The sequence below is a fragment of the Falco biarmicus genome, chromosome 8 (assembly GCF_023638135.1).
Source record: "Falco biarmicus isolate bFalBia1 chromosome 8, bFalBia1.pri, whole genome shotgun sequence".
Classification (NCBI taxonomy): domain Eukaryota; kingdom Metazoa; phylum Chordata; class Aves; order Falconiformes; family Falconidae; genus Falco; species Falco biarmicus.
The window spans coordinates 8,892,566-8,907,519 of NC_079295.1; the positions used below are offsets into that span (position 1 = coordinate 8,892,566).

General features: G+C 51.6%; 1 protein-coding gene across 1 annotated transcript; it reads right to left on the reverse strand.

Annotated features, from left to right (window-relative positions):
- Positions 1–2,529: 2,529 nt before the first annotated feature.
- On the reverse strand, positions 2,530–14,727 carry ASB18 (ankyrin repeat and SOCS box containing 18). The gene is made up of 5 exons (XM_056349874.1): positions 14,481–14,727; positions 13,240–13,507; positions 4,767–5,265; positions 3,994–4,107; positions 2,530–3,135 (listed from the first exon to the last, which is right to left on the reverse strand). Exons 1-5 carry the CDS (start codon positions 14,719–14,721, stop codon positions 2,950–2,952), a joined length of 1,308 nt encoding a protein of 435 aa, XP_056205849.1. The 5' UTR covers positions 14,722–14,727; the 3' UTR covers positions 2,530–2,949.
- Positions 14,728–14,954: the final 227 nt, after the last annotated feature.

Here is a 14,954-nt window from a genome sequence, read left to right on the forward strand (position 1 = left end):
CCACCGAGAAGGCTGTGGGAAGCAAGCCCGGCTTCCCACCGGGACACCCCCTCCCCACACCCCCCTCCATCCCCGCAGCCGCCACGGGGGGGGCCCGATCCTGCCCGCGGCAGCGGCTCCGGCGGCGGCTCCGGAGGGACCCCGGCTGGGGAACCACCCGACGGGTCTGCAGAGCCTTTTGAGGGGGGCGATCCTTAATTCTCCCCAGCCCCGGCTGTTTAACCAGCTCCTTGCAAACAGAGACGTGTGTGCATCAGGGCGGGTAATTCCTGTTATTTGGAAATTATTTTGCAGCCGCTGCCGGCCAGGACCATCGGCGGTTTATTGCTGCAGGGTGGAAAACCGAGACGGACCAGCCCCGCCACATGAAAAAGGCGAGGAGCGAAGGTCTCTGACATTTTTTTCCTTAATAGCAGCTTAATATTAACCGCCTTTCATAAAACACGCGCATCCAGATAGACTTGCAAAAAAAGAAAAAAAACCCAGAAAAGCCTTCATTTCACCCAAATGTATGGTGTGCGCAGCGCTGTGTTAGCTGCCTCAGTAATTTAATTGGAATGAAACGTGAAAAATGTGTCATTTTTTGAAGAATTTATGCATCGCTTCCTGGAAATCTCATTGTCTTAACTAGCAGCCTACTGTGTTCTGTTTAGCAGGCATAATCGCATTTTTATGTGTCTCTGTATTATAAGTTAATGTGACCTCCCGTCTTTAGCTGCTGGAAAAAAAAATAAAAAAATGATCCTTTCCCATAACATCTGCATCAAAACAAGGCGCCGGCAGGAGGAAAAAAAAATTATATATATATATATATATACCAAAACGCTCCTTTGCCAGCCCGCCAAACTTATCAAGCCAAGCAGGCGAGCCCGGAGCATCATCCCGCCCGCAGCATCATCCCGCCCCGCGCCGCGCCCGCTGCGCTCCCACCGCCGCCGGCAGCGCGGCTGACACGGAGGGGGGGAAAAAAAAGCCCCAACGCCCTAAAAGTAATTTTTTTTCTTTTTTACATTTCCCCCCTTTTTTTCTTTTTCTTGGTGCGGTGTTGCTGCCGCCGCCCTCACTCCCGCCGGCGCGGAAGCAGCCGCATCCCCGGGGTGCCGCCCGCGCCCCCCGACGGCGGCCGTGCCCAGGGCGCCCCCTGCGGGCCGCGGGGCGCCGAGCAGGCAGTGCGTGGGGCGGCACCCCACGCGTGCCCGCGGCCGTTCCCCACCTCCCACGGCCCTTCCCCCGGCGCCCCGCGGTCCCTCCCGGCCCCGCGGCGAGACTACGGGCCGGGCTCCCCCGCACAGACCTGCTTTTGTTGGGTTTCTTCCCTTTCTCCCCTTTGATGTGCATTTTATTCCCCAACTGTAGCTGCAGGATGGGGAGCCGAGGTCAGGGATTTTGGGGGAGGATGCGATCACCTGGTGGGATTCTATCTCCATGCAAACTTGCCCAATACGGATGTAAAACGTGTCATTCTTCCCAATTCGGGACCACACAAAAGATGAAAGACTCGTTAGAGGCACCAAAATTTAGATTTGGCTGGTTCAAACACCCCATGACTCAGCCAGGATGTGTTTTCCCTAAATCCCCTTCAATCCCCCACCCTGCTCTGACCGCTGAAACCAACCATAAGGTAGAACAGTCACTAAAGTCACGAAGTGCCAGGTCTCGCAGAGATTTGGTGTGGGGCTTTTCTGTGGGGCATTCCCGTGTGGTTCAGGGCTCAGCCACCAAACATGGGGAACATGGGGAATGAGGGGGGGCTTGGCGATGCCCTTGCACACCTGCGTACAACTTAAAGGGTGAAGGAAGCTGCAGAAGCAGCAGGTGGAAGCTGAGAGGGGGGAAATTCCTTACCCTCCCCATTACCGCGCTCCCTCTGGGAGCCAGGGATGCTGCCAGCATCCTGCACACATCGGCTGTGTAACCCACCATAGTGTTGGGTGCTGGTGCAAAGTCCAGTCCAACATGCAAAAAGGCTGATTTATTTCTATATATATTTTTAAATGGTGAGTGTAATTAAGCAGAGGAACAATTTGGCGAGTGCTGTGGCAGAGCTGCTAGCATGAGGACAGCTGTTCTTCCAAGGGGCACGTGTATGCCCTTGCTTTGGTTCAACAGAAATTAATTTGGGGAGCCTGAGGGTCTGGAAAAACAAATCCTTGCTCCTCCTGGTGCCTTTTGCCAAGTCACCATGTGAAAAGAAAGCCCAAACTCCTCCACTCTGGCTTGCCACCAGGCTTTCCAGCCCCTCCACGTGCCAGCCCGGGGGCAGCAATGGGATGATGGGTGCAGGAGGTGTTGGTGAGTGCCTTGGGTTGTGGGGAGCCGGGAGAAATAGGGGGTCACTCCCCACCTCCACTTGTGCATGGCATAACCAGCTCTTTCTTGGTGGCTTCTACATTAAAAAAAAAAAAAAAAGAAAGAAAAAAAAAAGAAAAAAAAAAAAGAAAAGATTTCTGGTCTATTTTCTGGTCTATATTAATGCCACTGGATATTGCATCCTGCTAACAGCTTCCAAGCTGCACCTCTGGTCCCAGTTCTGCTTGTGCCACTCACAGGGGAGATTTATCCAAGGGGATCTGATGCCCACGTGGGCTGATTTTAGTCATCATCTGCTGTGCGTGCTTTCCTTTGCACACCTGAGGAGCCCCGCTGCTTTGTCAAGATCCTTTATAATGAGTATTATTCATATCTGCAGCATGCTTGTAACAGCTACTAATCATTTTATTACTCTTTATAATCTATTTAAAGCACAATTAGAAAAAAATCTATACAAAGTTACAGCCGAAAGCACATTTTAGTTACGTTATAAATCCCTGAAAAACAACCATCTATCATGAAAACCAGTGCTCCCTCGCTCGGCTGACAGAAATGGATGCTGCTGCGCTACACCGAGGGAGGACGAGGTAAGGTAAGGCAGGGGTGGATGGTAGACCTCAGTCGGCTCCTCTTGGCCCTTCAAAGCACGATTCCTTCGGGCTCCAGCAGCAGGTAATCACGCAAAGGCTTGGGCACAGGCAGCAAGGGGATAAGGCAATGGCATTTGCTCCCAAACTTTTCCCGAATAGCGGAGCGGCATAAATGTTGCAGGCACCGGACTGTGCCTGCCAGCCGGAAAAAGGACTCATAGAATAGCTGGTGCTGCTGCAAAGAGAGGGGTGAGGGGGGAACCTGAGCATCAGTTCGTTTTATTTTTTTCTCATTAAGCCAAACAAACCAGAGATACTTTTGAGATGAAGATCTAAGGGGAGGAGGTAAGAAACCCACGGGTGACATTTGCCCGTGGGTTAGGGCTCCGTGGGCTGATGTGGGTCCTGCAAGCAGAGGCTGGATGGAGAATTCTCCTGTGGAAGCACACATGAAGAAACCCAGCCTCACCGCAGGCGCTGTTTGGGGGGGATGCTTTCACGCCTACTGGAAGCAGCATCCCTGCAGAAAGCCTTAGAGCTGATGTAGAAGAGACCCGCTTGTTTCTAAGAGGGGGAAACAAAGCAGGATTGGTCTGTGCAGCCCCAACCTTTCCTTAGCTCGGAATAAAAATCATTTCTCCCATCCCCTAGAATGTGCTGAAGAGCTTTATTTGCATTTCAGCAGCCATTCCCCCTTGCAGCCAAGCTAACCAAAGAGCTGTGGGGACAAGGCAGCCATCCGAGATCATTCGAGAGCAGGCTGGCCATACCTGTTGTATGTCTGGAGATAAGTTCTTCAAACCAAAAGGAGTGGTGTGGGCTCCTCCCGGGCAGTGATCCAGCTTCAGGGTCACTTCCAGATGCTGGGATTGTATTTTATTGCAGGACAGGGGCAGGAATGGGGATTTTGGGGTTGATGGAGCTAAAGGGATGCAAAGCTGCTGAGATGATCGAATGCGTGGGGGTGCTCTGAGGACTTCTCCCCCCCCCCCCCCCCCCCCCCCTAAAGTTTGGGTGGGGAAAAAACTCTTGCTGGATAAAACTCCTTCCTAGGGGCTCGGCCATCCCTGCCAAACTGCCAGCACCGTCTTACCTGAAACACCTCCTCCGGCACAGCCTCAGCCCACTTCTCGGAGACAGGGATTTGTGGGTAGGAATTGAAGAGGACTTCAATGATCTCTGGCACAGCCGCACAGGACTTCAACACCTAGTCATGGGCAACGTGAGGGGCTTCAGGCGGAGGTGCATGTCCCAGAGCGGGAGAGCATGCATGTGCTGCAGCCAGGGCTTGTCCCACCCCGATGTGGTCTGGGTTGGGATAGTCCCATGCCAGTATGAGGCAGGTGCAGGGTTTGTCCTGGCATGCTTTGGAGATCTTTCTCCACCTGTGATGTGGTGGGAAGACCTGCCTTGCTGTGGCACTTCTTCCTCTGGATGCAGCCCTTGCTTCTTATTTACATTTTTGGCTTGTGCATGCTAAGTCAGTATAATATTTTCTTTATTGTTTGATGTAAAATCAATGAAACGCAGAGCCATAAGGCGGTTGCACTGATGGCTGATGTACCAAGCCTGTCTCAGACATCCCCAGGCAGACGAAAAATCCTCCTTGCCGGTCCCCCATGCTGGCTCCATCTTGCCATTCACCCTGCCTGCTTTTCCCTACTGCCAGACCATGCCAGTGTTTCCATTTCCATCATTCCCAGCAGCATCGCCAACCCTAAGGGCATGATCCCCTCTCCCTGCCTGCACCAGGTTCTCCCAGATTCTCCCAACCTCCCTGGGCTTTTTATTTCCCCAAGCACCCCGACCCCAGCTGCAAAATCCCTGGTGCAAGGGGATACAGGGGGGCTGTTTTGGGGTCGGTACCTTGACGAAGGCAGGGGGCCATATCTTCTGGGAGCCGTAGTTGAGCAGCAGCTGGACGGTGAGGTGGGGCTGCAGCTCCCTCTTGAAGGCAGAGCTCTGCAGCGTGCAGCCCAGCGGGGAGATGCCGCCGTAGTCAATGGCGTTGACATCAGCCCCGTGCCGCAGGAGGAAGCACGCCAGGCTGGCGTTGGAGGCCCCGCACGCTTTGTGCAAGGGGCTTCTCCACATCTCATCCCGGGCATTGATGTCTGCGCCGTGGGCAGCCAACAGCTGGCAAAGCTTCAGGCAGCCCTCTCCGGCACCTGGTGCCCGCCCACAGAGGATGCCCAGGGCTGTCTCCTCCCGTGCGCTGCGTGCGTCAACGCGCGCCCCGTGCCGCAGATAGAGGTGGGCATGGTCGCAGAGGCAGTGCCTGGCCGCCATGTGCAGAGCCGTCTCCCCCCCATCCTCGCTCGGCAGGTCGACGGTGGCCCCGTGTCTCAGCAGGAGCTTGGCGCATCTGCAAAGAGATGGGGAGGCTGGGGTGTGCACCACCCAGGTGGGTTTTGGGGGGCGTGGGATGGAGTGGGAGCCGTGAGGGACGGTGGAGTGGGAGGTGGTGGGGTGAGGATGGGGTTCATGCTGGAGCTGGGCTGCCATGGCAGTTGTGGCACTCAGGGATTTTGGGAGGGAGCAGCAGAGGCCGGGGAGGGTGGCCTTGTGCCGTGGTGCCTACCGCAATGAGGGTGATGGTGATTTGGGCAACATCTCCCTCTTGCCCTTGACCGGCATCATTCATGAATGGTCATCCTAGACTATCCTTGATGACCTTGACCATCCTTGACCACCTTGGCAGTCCTTGACCCACAAGGGTTCCACCATCCCAGGTGGTGGATGGTGATGCTGGCCGTACTGGTGGTCGGGCAGCGCCCAGGAGCAGTGCCCACAGTTAGCCATGCCTGCTGGCTCAGCCCCAGCCAGTAAGGGGTGTGGGATGCGTCTGGACATGATGAGGACACATAGCATGATGGGTCCCTTTGTGCCATCAGTCTGTTGGTTGCATTTTCATCTCCCAGTATGGGTGCATCCCTGGGCTGTTACAGAGATGATCTATACAATCCCACCCCTTGGCTGACATCCACACAGCTTCTCAGCTGAAAACATCCTAAACTGCTGTCTCCACCTTAATCTGTGGTGGGACCAAGCTGACATGGAGGGAAACCCTCAGTAATGCCTCTGTGCAGCAGAAGACCTCAGTGTGGGTTTGTGTATAAAAAGAGATTCTTCTTTTCCCATTAAGGTACCCAAATGTCTGTGTTGGGCTCCTACCCCAGAGAGGACCAAAAGATTGTGCTTCCTCCCTGTTCTGGAAAGTAACACCTTTGCAGGTGGTTTAAGCCTGCAGAAATTAGTTTTGCTGGCTTGTTTGGCATCTGGTGATGATGGAGGAGCAGCACCTGCAGTTCCCAGGAGGAATAAATTAAGGTAAGCAATGCTCCCATCTCTCTTTCTCTCTAACATTGCTGTGTGTGGGTGTAATGAGGGGTTGTGGCTGCTAAAAAGTAGGGACACCAGCTCCCATCAAAGCTTTCCATCTGCATTCTTCTGACAACAGGTGGGGTTAAAGATGCCTTGTGTGCCCTGATGGTTTGGTTTTGATTGTTTTTTTTGTGGTTTTTAATTTTTTTTAATTTTTTTTTTTGGTGTGTATGTGAATAAATGGATGTGATCAGCCAGTCTAAATGAATCAAAGTGACTGCTCCATCTCCTGCTGGGAGCTGCCGGGGCTGGCGTGGCTCAATGTCATTGCCTGGGCAGGGCTGTCAGCAGCTGGGTTAGCACATGGGGGCTGAGCTCACCACTGTGGCACGGAGGAGCTATTTTTTGGAGGGGGCCAGACCCACGTGCCGTCCAAGCGAGACTTTGAAAATGTGGTGAGTTCGTGTTTCCCAAGAGATGCTGCCAGGGAGGTGGGAAGAGCAATCCTTCAGGAAGCCTCAGCAGTGGCTGCTGTTGTCTAGGGAGGTGTATCAGCCTTTGAACTCCTCTTGCTTCTTTAATTTTCCTCCAATATGTTCTTTTTTTTAGCTCAGGTGTCACCTGGAGCCCTAAGTGAGGTTCTGGGCTGATACAGAAGCAAAATGAGGGGGTGTGGAGTCCCAGCCTGCTCCCTCCCAACAGGAGGGATGAGGAAGAAGAGGAGCTCTAGAGAGGAAGGATGGTACTAAGGCATAGCTTGTTTTTCATGGCCCAGATGAATGCTATCATATATGGGGGGAAAAAAAAATAATCTACTTGAATCCTTCTGGACCTGCAGCATCACCTCCCCCCACATTTGATAGGAGCTGGTGAGACATTCGCTGTCCTTGGTGGTGCAGGATCTGTAAAAACCTCCTGGGGCTGCTTTTCCCATGTGTATCAAGCCTGAGTTTACCAGGGAAAAAATCCTGCAGACAGGATCTGTGTGGATGGGCTGTTCCCACAGCCTTTGCAGGGGTAATGCTCCTAGATGCTGCCAGCCCTCACTGGACCTTGCTGGAGGCATCCACCACGGATGCTCTCTGCTAGGGATGCAGTTGTGGGTGAGCAGATGGAGCGTGCGGTTGTGCCAGCCCCCAAACCCTCAGATCCTTACTTTGCAGCTCCCTTTTTACTCTAAAACGTGCTGAATCTCTTTCTCAAGCAACAGCTCGTCTCGCTGAGGACTTTTTGGGGCTTCCTGCTGGTCAGTAAAACTTTGTTGGAGGGGGTCTGTTGCTGGAGCAAATGACACGCAACTCTGGTCACATTTACCAGCTTTGTTCATCCTTACAGCAGGGAATCTGTAGCCCTGATTATAATGACTCTCTCTGGACCTCTCCGGGTTAGCTTAATCCTAACATTAATCCTAACACCATGGGTAACTCTGGTACCCTAAGCTAACACAGCTGGGGCAAACCAAAGGATGGTTCTGTAGGGAAAAATGGGAAAAAAATACGTTTCTGATTTGGTTGCAAAACATGCAGCAACCTAATCCATGAGATTTTTTTAAAATTTTTTTTTAAAGGAAAAATTAGATCAGGCTAAAGCATCTCTGCTCCTTCCCAGGCAAGGAGGTGGCTATACCTGGAGACCCTGAGCACAAGCCCTGTGCTGGTTTTGGCAAGTGCTGCATATGGAGCGTGCCCAGGCTGAAGACTGACACCTGCATAGGCAAGAGAGGAAATATTCCCCTGCCCTTATTTTCCAGGTGAAGGGTGGTACATCATGGGCTGCCTGGCAAAGCCAAGGGCTGTGCCCAGCCCCTCCAGCCCAGCACCCTCGCTTTGCCATGGGGGTTTTCCCTTACCGAGAGTGGGATGGGAGTTCAATACAGGAGTTCAGTTCCTCTTGGCCTCCTGCTAGACATCCCAAATATTTTTCTAGAGTTACTGGAGTGGAAATGCCATCCTTCCCAGATGCTATTTTGCTGAAGGGTTATTCTATTTTGTTGTCAAGTTCGATGGGTAACTTGTTGGAAGAAACCCAAGTCGGTTTATATTGAATTTTCCCCTGGATACTCCTCCCTTGGCAAAGAGGGAATGTTAGTTGGGGGCTATAAATAAGGGGTGATCTTCTCTGCTTAATGGGAATAGCAGGCCCCTGCTAGGAGCACGCGCCTCCTGTTTGGATGTATGGGGCATCAGCAGGTGCTGGGTAGATGCCGTTCATGTTTGCTGGCTATATGCTGTTATCTGAGCCTCTAATTTCTGCTCATGAACTCATATGCTCTAACACTTCACCAGCATTTCTGGCTTCTTGTATTTTTTTAATGAATACCTTGCTGTTCACCGTCAGATTAGACTAATATCCCATTAAATAAGGCTCAGCAGTCACTTGCTGCTTTTTTTTGAGGGCTCCTCTCCAGTTTTCTGGGAATACTGCAAGAAGGCATGGGTTTAGTTCGGCAGAAATTTAGACACGGGGTGACAAAGCAAACCAGTTTGTTTTCCATCCAGCCTGGTACCATTGACCTGGGCGAGCAGCTCTCCAGTGGCAGCGATACCCTCAAAAAGCCAGCCTTACACATAGCTCTGCCTAACTTAGACTAGTTTAAACTCTCTTCCAAACCCTTCTTAACTCATTTGCTGGTGGTGGGTAACACACGTGAATGTCTCCTTGCTTGGGCAAGTCACTTGTTAGTTTAAAGTTGCACTAATTTGTGATAATTGGTGTTAGTACTGCAGGTTTGCCTTGCACTGGGGCCCTGGCTCAGTTAAAGGCAATAAAAGGTTTTGGGTTTTATTTTCCTTCTTCACCCATCAACAGAGTCGGGGCAGATGTTGGTGTGAGGTTGGGCAGGACGTACCCATCCCCCTCCCCTGCCCTCTCCTTGCCAGGGTGGCTCCTGCCGGCAGCAGCTCCCAGCACCCCACAGGGATGCTGCTCAGTTTGGGATGAAAAAATGTCCAGGCTGGGAAAGTGGGATTTAGCTTGAAGTGATGGGATGCGATGAATAACCAGCAGGAGGAGCAGGAGGTTGGGGCAGAGGAGGCTGGAGGAAAATTCCTGTCCCAAAAACATACTCGGGCCCCCAGTTTGCTGAAGGAAAAATCTCCTGTTTGGTGTTTTCCGCCCCTCCCTAGGGCTGGAGCGAGGCTTTCCCATCCTTTGCTTGCTTGTTTTTCATGGCATCTGAGTGACCGTCTCTCCATCTGTGTCTGATTTATTGCAGGATTGCTCCCACTCGGAAGAATCAGCCTTTCCCAAGCCTGGCTCTGAATGCAAGGATTATTCTGATTAATTTCTTAAAAAAAGGAGAAAGGAAGACTGTTCTTCTTTAAAAGACAAAAATCTTTTCAGGCACTGCAAGCCTACTGGTGAGCCGCAGCTGGTGCCGAAGGCTGGTGGTGGCAGGGCTGGCTGTGCCAGCGCAGGGGCTGCTCTGCTGCCACCGAGCAAACCCCAGTCCAGGAGCATCGCTCCCTGCGCTGCCCCTTTGCCAAAGCTTTGTGAGTCGTGGATGCTCATCTGTGTGAGCCGTCACACCAACTTGGGGAGCAGCTTCTCTGAAGAGCAGGGTCGGGTCTTGGGTTGCCCTCTGTGTCTGCTTTGGGCTCTTTGTTTCTTGCTCAGGACCTATTAAAGAGCTGGTCTTCCCTGGCAGGGAGATGAATTTCCAAAACAATGGTTCCAAATGCTGAGGTTTGTATTTTAGCAATGCTAAACAGAGAAGAGGACAATGATGCTAAATGCTGGTGTTTAAAATCTGTAGTGTTTTGGGGTTTTTTTCTTTTTTTTTTTCTTTCTAGTAATGCTTACTTCCCGCAGCCAAAGGGACAGCGTGGCCAGGCCGATGCTGGGCTAGCTGGAGGGTGCCAAGGGGTTGGGGCCTCCAACAGTGGGTTAGTGCTCACCTCCCTGGTGTTGAGGAGCCTTGCTATCTTGGTCATGTTGCCTTTTTGAGGTACTTGCCTTCCTGCTTGGGTCCTGTTTTTTTTGCTAATTCTTCCCATGATGAGTTATCCTCATCTCCATCCCCTAAGCAAAATCCATCCTGTCTTCCCGAGCTGGCAGCTCTTGTGCTCACTTCCTACCCCATCATTTCTTGCATGGAGCCCCTTGGACACCGACTCTCCTCCTGCAGTGACTCATCACACTATTTATCTCCCACCTCTCTGAGCCGGAGGCTCGGAGCCAGGAGGTAACTCTGGTTTCAGCTTCCAGGGTGGAGAGGAAGCTTGAAGAGGTGAACGTGAGGGTGTTGCTCAGCCATAAGACCAAGATGCATGGAGCTAGGGGTGACATCTTGTTTTCTGATCCCTTGGCTTGACTTAGCCCTCCACCCTATGTGGAAGGCTGGAGAAGGCAAGCCCTAGGAGATTTCTTTCCAGGTAGGCTCTCCCTGGTTGCATGGGAAACCTGGGATCTTTAGAGAGCTTTTTCCAACTCGCAGATCTGAAGGAGGACTCTGCAAACGTGATAGTGTTTGCCATCCCTTCTGCTGCGGGTACCGCGATGGGAGGCGGGAACTACATCCTGCATCCCTTCGATGTGCCTTCCCATCGCCCCATGCCTGCTCTTCCCCCCGGCACCGCCGGGAGAGTTGAGACTCTTCCTCTCCCCCTCAATTATTTTTATTTTATTTTTTTTCGGGGTGCCAATAAAGGCAGACTCCTTTAATCATCCCAGCTTTAAGAGGGAAAAGGGAGAGCGCCAGGGAGAGAGTGCAGTGAATTTAGAGACTCATCTTACCCCACCATGTTAATTATCTCTGCTGTAAAAAAGAGGTCAAGGAGAGGAACTCTACTAAATAGGCCGACGTTGGCATGAACAGCTCCTAAAGTGAAGAAGGTAAGACTGAACTTTACTGGAACTTTTTTTTTTCCCATCTCTTCAAAAAGCTCCTAGATTAAAGCTCTGATATCCTTTTTGTTGAAATCTCATGGATTCTGAAGCTCAAATGGCTGGAAGGAAGCCCAGATAATTTTTTTTTATCCCAGTCACTGAGAGGCTCAAAGGTTTTAAGTCCTGCCCCCATGGTGAATTGCCGAGTATATGGGAATACAGAAGAACCCGGCACATAGGTGTTCTGGCCATTGTTATCGAGAGGGAGAAAAATAAAATAGCTCTCTATGTAGGTCAATGACCTGCTCTTTATTGTCAGTAAAAAATTAAGGATGACCTAAAATCTACTACTCAATAAAAAAAAAATAAAATAAAAAAAAAGGCAAGGTAAAGTAGTCTCCCCCTAATCAAAGAGGAAATGTTTGTGTTACCTAAAGCTTGACCTCTTCAGTCTCCAACTTTAGCAAAGTCTTTGCGATTGAAAAGCAGTGGTCGAAACCTCAAAACCTGTCTGAAATGTCTATTAATTTTTGATCTTTCAAGGGAGTTGGCTTAGTTATTGTAGAAGCCCCCGTAGCGCCGGGTAGCGTAGTTAAGGGTCTCTCAGCATTTCCATTATAAAGCCCCAATATTCAAGGGCTTATAACTCAGCTGTTTCCACGTTGCGTCTGTCTGATCCCCGTGTCGCCGTTTGCTGGCTCACCTGCCATGCCCCTCCATCCTTCTGGGGGAAATAACATGTAAATCAGTGACAATGGCTCATTTTTAATATCTGTTTATATTTTTCCAAGCTGGGAAGCACCTGGCCAAAGACAGGGCACCTGGACCTCTGTGGGCCATGGGGTCCTCTCCACGCACCAGGCTTGTTTCTGTGCCCTATCACTGCAGGGGGGCAGATGAAGTTGGTGAAGCCTAAAATACCACCCCCGCCCCGAGGCGTTTGGGGAGTGAAGGTTTTAAGGTCAAAAGGGTGCTTGGGTGAAGGAATTAAAACTAGTTCCTTATTAATGATAAGGGTTGCTTGTAGCATCCTCCCTTACCCATCCCGCTCCTTCCAACCCTCATTGCACCAAGGATGCATTTGATTAATCCCTCAATTTTTGGATGAACCAAAATTCGATTAATACTAGATTTTCGGCTGTCTTGCAGAGACTCTTATTTATAAGCCAGGCTCGAGATGTTTATGTCTGCAAACCTTTCCCTCTCTGGCTGTTTCTCTTTTGCAGAGCTCTTTCCCTGACACGTGGCCTATGATACATTTGATCTGTAGTGGGAACCTTGCCTTCACCACCTACTCCTAGTTAAGCTTGCTGCCTGCTTTAAGGGGAGAGGATTGGAGCTGGGGTGGGTTTTCACTGAAGCTGGCAGATGATGAAATTCTCTATGGCCCTAAGCAGTTTCATCAGGATATCAAGGGGCTGAGCTCTTCATATATATAAAATAAAAAAAAATAAAAAAAATTCCGGATTCCTTGGGTCTAATGATTCAGGCATTTAAAGTCCTACTGGGACATACGTGCATGCATGAAAAGCTTGTTTTTCAAGGTAATGTTTATGGTTGCCTCTGTGTGATGCTGATGCTGATCCACAGTGAGAAGGGCATATGGCTGAGCCTTAACCCTGATATAAGCCAAGGTGGGTCGGTATGTGGCTTGCGTGGGGTGAGGAGGTGGGAGGATTGTTCCCATCCATTTGTTACAGCCCTAGGGCTGGGATTTTAGGAGAAGTGGGTGCCCTGATCGGCACTGATATTCCCTTGCAGACGGGGTTGGCATGTGCTGAGGAGTGCAGGAGGTCAGACTAACCTACATGCCCCATGACTAGATCCATCCTGAGCATCTCCCAGGGGAAAGCATGCTGGACCTGGGATTTGAGACATAGCGATTTTAGGATAAATCATCAGAAAAGAGGAGGAAGGAAAAGCATGTGGAGCTGGGCTGCTCCTGTCCACAGGAAGGAGATGTGGGCTGTGCAATGTGCCTGGCACCGGGATGTCCCTTTTTAAGCTGAGCATGCCGCAGCAGCTGATGCAGCCAGGAGATGTGGGAGCATGTGGGAAGCCTTGCCAGGGATTGTGGCACCTTTATTTTTTGCACCCTGCAGAGGCAAAGGCACACTGGGGACTGCATGCAGGGGATGCAGAGTGAGGTTACTGGCAGGGGGATGCTGACGGGGGTCCCTCTCCTTACCTTAGGGAGTCTTGGGTGGTGCAGAGGTGCAGCGGGGCCAGACCCTCGTCACTCAGCAGGTTGGGGTCAGCCTTGTGTTCCAGCAGCAGCTCGACGCAGTCGACGTGCCCCCCCAGGCAGGCTTCGTGCAGGGGTGCGCGCCCCCCCGGTGCCAGGTCGGGGTTGGCCCGTCGGCGGAGGAGGTGGCGCAGGCAGGCGGCATGGCCCCCACGGGCGGCGAGGCACAGTGGGGTGGTCAGCTCCTGCTTGTACTCCAGCGACCACAGCCCTGCCAGGAAAAGGGGGTGGGGGTGATGCCCGGGGTTGACCCGCTGGGTTTCCACCTCCTGTGCACTAGCCTTGCCAACAAACTAGACCAAGACGCTGCTTGTTCCATTTTTCTTTCAGCTCCCTGGTGGCATCAGGAGTTTCAGAGAGCCTGGTTATAGCTGGTGGCTGCCTCCAGCGCTATTGGCAGGAGGGGAAGCAAAACTCCCCTGGTGTGTGCGCATCCAGGAGCAGGATTTCACATGGCACAAGCTGGGTAAACCAATACCCTGCCCGCCACCAGCTGTACAGGGGACCCTCTGCGCACAACCTTGCTGGCAGGAGCTACAAGGCAGCTCACAAATACCCCACCTGCACCCAGGGGAGGAATATATGGTCTTTGCTGGGACTGGGTTGAGCCTGAGGGCACGCAAGCCAGGTGGGAGCGTGTTGGGAGGGTGATGCAGGGCTGGGCATGGGATGCATTGGGTTTGGGTTCAGCTAGAGCAAGGCATTGCGTTTCCTGGCAGCTCTGGGACCTCTAGGACCATTGATAGATGCACAGCGCTTGGTGAGCATCTGTGGTTGGGAGGCACCAGGTACCACCACCTTGTGAGGGTCTTCCTCCTCCCAGATAGGACCAGGCTGCTCTTCCTGAGCCCCTGCACGGGGAATTTGGGCTGCGAGCCCTCTTGCAGGCATGCCTAAACCGCAGCATGCCCCAACCTGAAAAAAATCATGTGGACACACTTTTTACACTTCTCTGCCCCTCTGGTGGGTTAGTATGTGCAGAAGAGAAGAAAATAATAAAAGAAAGTGCTGAATATTTATCGCTAGGGCTGCAGGGCACAGTCAGCTAACCAGGAACCAGCCACCTTGGGAACAGGCTCTATAAAAGCAGCGTTAGGTACCTAAATGCACTGCACCTCTCCTATTTAGGGTTAGTAAATACTGGGTTTTTAATTTTTCTGGACTAGCCTTTAAAGGAAAAGTACCTGAGAGTCCATAAGATGCTTGACTTTTCACTTGCCACTCCAGCTCATTTTTACTGATCTCAAAAACCAGGTTGACATCTTGATAGTATCGGTCAGTCAGGACCTCGAGGCTTCTCAGGTCTCCGGTGACCAGGGCTGTGTAATACTTGGTGGACGGAGCGTGAGCCGTCAGAGGATGCTCCAAATCCAATTTGGGGGAAATCTGTAGCTTTTCTGTTACAGGTCCTGGTAACTCGCCCATTCCAGTGCTTCCCGTGTGTGTGTAGGTCCTAGCTGGGAGGACAGACGGGCTTTTATAGTTCATTGTTTCCATCCTTCTGGGCTCATTGTCTAATTATAATCCAGTTAAGGTTCTATTGTCATTGTATTTATAACTTCGTCGGGTCAGGTGATAATGGGCACGCGATACAATGAGGGTCAAACGGTCACTGGGCTGCCTTGTGACAGCACCCCTTGGATTAAATTGCTGATTTA

Bases quoted from the DNA above. Each gene is read 5' to 3' on its own strand.
- ASB18 (XM_056349874.1), bottom strand. From the start codon at position 14,721: ATGGGCGAGTTACCAGGACCTGTAACAGAAAAGCTACAGATTTCCCCC. The intron at 5,266-13,239 runs GTAAGGAGAGGG...ATCTCTTTGCAG, and splicing joins ACCACCCAAGACTCCCTAAG to ATGCGCCAAGCTCCTGCTGA. The intron at 3,136-3,993 runs GTAAGACGGTGC...CTCTCTTTGCAG, and splicing joins TGCCGGAGGAGGTGTTTCAG to CAGCACCAGCTATTCTATGA.